Below are 4,762 nucleotides of genomic sequence, written 5' to 3' on the forward strand. Positions count from 1 at the left end.
AAGCTTCCCAAACAACAAGATCCGAAGCAACAGCCACGAACATCAGTTCAAGCGTTCAACAACCGCAACCATGACTACGACAGAGAGCATAGTCAAGCTGACCGGCCCGGAGAGTTGGAAGGAGTGGAACCTGCGCTTCATCAACATGGCGCAGGATAACCAGCTCTGGGACCTTTTCGACCCCGCAAGCGCCTCCAAGGGTGACTTCATGGAGCGACCGATTGAACCCAAATTCGCGGACTACCCAAAGCTCCTGGATTCGCCCGCCTCGAGCACGCGCACTGCAAGTGCCACGCTCGGCGGCACCCCAGAGCTCGTCGACACGGAAGGAACACCTCGCAACCTTTCAGAAATGACAACGACTGGGAAGGAGTAATACCGCCAAGATGTCGCCAACTTCCAGTTCAACTGGCGGCGATACGAGACCCAAGACCAAAGAATCGGCAACGTGAGCAACTGGGTCCGGAAAACCGTCGCTAGCCATATCCACAACACACCTGCGCGATCCAAGAAGCGCCGGACTAGCGATAGTTCAACATCTGCCTGCCCTGCATGCGATAATAAACACACCCTCGAGGAATGCTGGGCAGCCCGCCCAGAGATTCGACCCAATCATCGGTTTCCGTCTCGGACTGCTGAAGCACGCGCTCAGGAGCGTGTAAAGCACGACTCAGAGCTCCGCAGGCAGGTTGAACGGTTGCGGAAGCGCGTCAAGAAGGAGGATTCGGGCTCCAAAGCGCCTGCTAAAAGCGCCCTCAAGGAGAGTAACTCGCAAACACGCTCTGAAGAAGAACATTGACTAGCCGAGACGCCAGCAAAGGTTAGCGCCTGCCTCCTGACCATCGCAGCGGCATTCGCAGGAGGCAAGTACCCTCTCAAGAACTCCACAATTCTCGACTCGGGCGCCACAACCCACGTTTGTAACCAGATCAGCCGCTTCAACCACTACCGTACTGCTCCCAACGAGCAACACCTCTGGGCAGGAGAAGGAAGGCTTCGCATTCAAGGATTCGGCGACATCGACATTTGTTTGAAGACCCCACTCGGCGGCAAGCAATTGCTTCACTTGAAGAGTGTGGCATACGTTCCTGAGTTCGCCACAAGCGTCGCGTCGCTCAGAAGACTTCGAGAGCAGGGTATCCAGTGGGACACACGGCCTCGGACAACGCTCCTCAGAAACCCAGACGGCACCATGCTCGGCATCGTGGAGGATCACTACGACCAATTTGTGCTTGAGTACATCCTTGAAGATCTGGACGCGCCGCGTTCTTCACACGCCGCAACCAGTTCAATTCGTGGACCCAGAGGCGCCCGCGCAAGGCGGAAGCATATCTCTGGCATCTGCGCCTCGGCCATCCTGGACCTGGAGCTCTCGAGCACCTAGTCAACAGCACTCGAGGTGTTAGGATCAAGGGGATCACCACAACCGAGTGCGACTCATGTGCAAAAGGCAAAATGCACCGCCAAGAGAACCGCACGCCGCGAGATATCGTAGACTTCCGCCCAGGCGAGAAGCTCGCTCTCGACTTCCACAAGTTCGAACCGGATGAGGCAGGCTACACCACACTTTTGTTGCACGTCGACCGGGTCTCAGGTTACATGTGGGACTTCTACATGCAGGAACCAACTACAGACATGGTTATCACCGCGCTCCACGAGCTCCTCGGCATCCTCGAGCGCCAGTACGAAGTCAAGGTAAAAGCTATCGAGAGCGACAACGAGATTATCTCGAAACTCTCAGGTGTAAAGAGCTACTTGGATAACAGGCACATTCGCACCGAACCATCCCCAGGAGACACCCAAGCTCTCAACGGTGCAGCCGAACGCTCGTGGAGGACAGTGAAGGAGCAAATCATCGCAATGCGAGACAGCGCGAAGTTCCCGAACGCTCTATGGAGAGAGATCTGCAAGGCCGCAGTCTACCTACTCAACCGTACGCCACGGAAGCGTCTCGGATGGAAAACGCCGTACGAGGTCTTCCACTCGAAGGGAGATGCGCGCCGAAAGCCCGACTTGACCACCTTGCGAGCTTACGGCTGCAAAGCATATGCGATGACGACTACAGCAATGCGAAAGGAGCAGCGCCTCAAGCGCTTCAATCCAAAAGCATGGATCGGATACCTCGTTGGTTATACTTCGTCCAACACGTACCGCATCTGGAACCCCGTGCTCAACAAGGTTGTGATCATGCGAGATGTGATCTTCAACGAAGAAGAAACGTTCAGCGGCGCGCTTGAAGAGCTCCGGGACGATATCCGAGAGCTCGATCTAGATGAGTTGTCCACCCTTTTGCAAGAATACGCTCTCCCAGAGGCAGCTGAAGAGCAGGATAACCCAGCGCTCGCACCTCGGGGGGTGGAGGAAGCCCTCCTGGACTCAGCAGAAGAGATCCACAATTCAATCATAGTTCGTACAGCCTCTGACCCGCAAACCGGTCAAGCCGTCGAACCAGTCTCCCACGCAGGCACAGCCTCTCGCCCGCAAACCGGCCAAGCTGTGGAACCAACCTCTCGCGGCTCTGAATCCATCCGCCAAGTTGAGGGAGCCTCTCGCCTGCAAACCGGCCAAGCTCCGGGAAGCTCTCGCGATGACGATCGCCACCTTCCCACTCCTGCAGAAGCTCGCACAGCTTCAGAATTCACGATGGCTCCCACAGCCAGCCAAAACGCTAGTGAGTCGGTGGGAAAGCTCTATACCGAGGCGCGGTTTGAGCCTTTTCCCACGCCACCTCCTTCTCCACCAGCTGCTCTGTTGGCTGCAGTGTTGATTGGGTCCGCGCACCGAATGGACATGGGGCTCTGTCCAGGAGGAACGTTTGGGAATGCCAGAGAGGCGCTCTCGCAGGGTTCAGTTACTGTTCAACACGGTGCGTTCCATGCAGACGTAGCTCCTGGGTCTCCCGCCGTGCACACGAGGACGACTCCCGTGCAAGCGAGGATGTCTCCCGCGGACTGTTGGAAAGGCGCTTTCTATGCCGGCATGAGAGCGACGGTGGTAAAGACCGAGCAAGGCAAACACATTACGAAGGCAGCTGTTGAGTGCCGTCTGAAGACCGGAGAAAAGCTCCACCGCAAAGAACTGCCCGAGCCGCCAAACAGGCATGAAGAGCTCGACGACCACCCACTTGGTGAGCTATTCAAGAAAGCAGAACTTGACCACTTGCAGGAGCACGAGAAGATGCACTCGTGGATCGAGATTCTGACGCGTGACCCACGCGCGAAAGGGCATAAGATCCTTGGATGTCGATGGGTATATGTGTACAAATTTGACAAGCATGGCAGATTCGTCAAGGCAAAAGCGCGCCTGGTTGTCAGGGGCGATCAACAACTTCGAGGCGCTCACGAGAACACCTACGCCGCAACGCTCGCCGGAAGATCATTCAGGGCTATCATGGCAATCGCCGCGCGTTTCGACCTCGAGCTCCTCCAGTTCGACGCAGTCAACGCTTTCGTCAACGCCGAACTCGACGAGGATGTCTTCATGCGCATGCCACCAGGGCACAGACGCGCGGGATGGATCCTGAAACTCAACAAGGCACTCTACGGACTACGCCGCTCACCGCTTCTTTGGCAACGAGAACTCACGCAAGCGCTTAAGGCGCTCAGATACGCGCCTGCGCCTCACGAGCCGTGCGCTTACACCAGAAACGGCATCATCATCTTCTTCTACGTCGACGACATCGTCATCATGTTCAAGAACGCCAAACGCAAAGAAGCGCTCGACACCGTTGAACAGCTGCGGAATCGCTACCAGCTCACTGGGGGAGACGAACTGCAGTGGTTCTTGGGCATCGAGGTCATCAGAGACCGTCGGAGGCGCCTGATTTGGCTCTCTCAGTCCTCGTACATCGAGAAGATTGCGGCATTGGCACAGTCAAAGCTAACTGCGCGCGCTCCAATGACAAAGGAAGAACTCCAGCCATTCGAAGGCATTGCCACCACGCGCGAAATCACAGTCTACCTTCGGAAGATCGGTTCCCTGCTCTACGCAGCCGTCATCACGCGCCCTGATATCGCATTTGCCACCTCACGGCTCGCGCGCTTCACCACAAAACCCAGGGCCAGAACACCAGAAGGCCGCAGACCGGGTGCTTCAGTACTTGGGCCAAACCAGCACCCTCGCTCTTCAGTTGGGAGGTGCGGATGACCTGCGCATCGCCAGTGACTCGTCACACGCCGACAACACGCTAGATCGCAAGAGCAGTCAAGGATACGCGATCAAGTTCTTCGGCGGCCTCATCGCATGGCGTGCCAACAAACAAGACACCGTCACCACGTCCACCACCGAAGCGGAACTTCTCGCACTCTCGCAAGCAGCCAAGGAAGGCCTCTACATCAACCGTATGATCCGAGAGCTAGGAATCAAGCTCGATACGCCGCGTATCACCATTGAGTGCGACAATAAACAGACGATCCGCCTTGTGACGGAGGAGCTCGCGAAGCTGAAAACTGGCCTGCGGCACGTGGACATCCACAACCACTGGTTGCGTCAGGAATACTCGCGTGGGAAGATCGACGTGGTATACACGGAAAGCGCCAAGATGATGGCCGACGGCCTTACGAAGGCGCTGGTGCAAGGAACGTTTGAAAGCTTCAGAGAGCAGATGGGACTGGTTGACGTGCGAGAGCAGCTCGCAGAGCGCAGGAAGAAGGAAAACAATGTCGATTAAATTTGTTCGGAAGGATGGAACAGCCAGTCTCGCCCTCGCGGGCTCAACTGGGGGGGTGTGTTGGAAAGTCGTGGCACTGGAACTTCGGACGCT

The 4,762-nt window shown here is 56.7% G+C and overlaps 1 protein-coding gene across 1 annotated transcript; it reads left to right on the forward strand.

The window, feature by feature from the left end:
• Nucleotides 1-2,937: 2,937 nt before the first annotated feature.
• N657DRAFT_580463 (uncharacterized protein) lies at nt 2,938-3,237 on the forward strand (the record flags this gene model as incomplete). The annotated part of the gene is made up of 1 exon (XM_062789462.1): nt 2,938-3,237. A coding segment is annotated over one exon (300 nt), but the record flags the coding sequence as incomplete, so codon positions are not given.
• Between the last annotated feature and the right edge of the window lie 1,525 nt (nt 3,238-4,762).

This window comes from Parathielavia appendiculata (assembly GCF_033297405.1).
Source record: "Parathielavia appendiculata strain CBS 731.68 unplaced genomic scaffold N657scaffold_19, whole genome shotgun sequence".
Classification (NCBI taxonomy): domain Eukaryota; kingdom Fungi; phylum Ascomycota; class Sordariomycetes; order Sordariales; family Chaetomiaceae; genus Parathielavia; species Parathielavia appendiculata.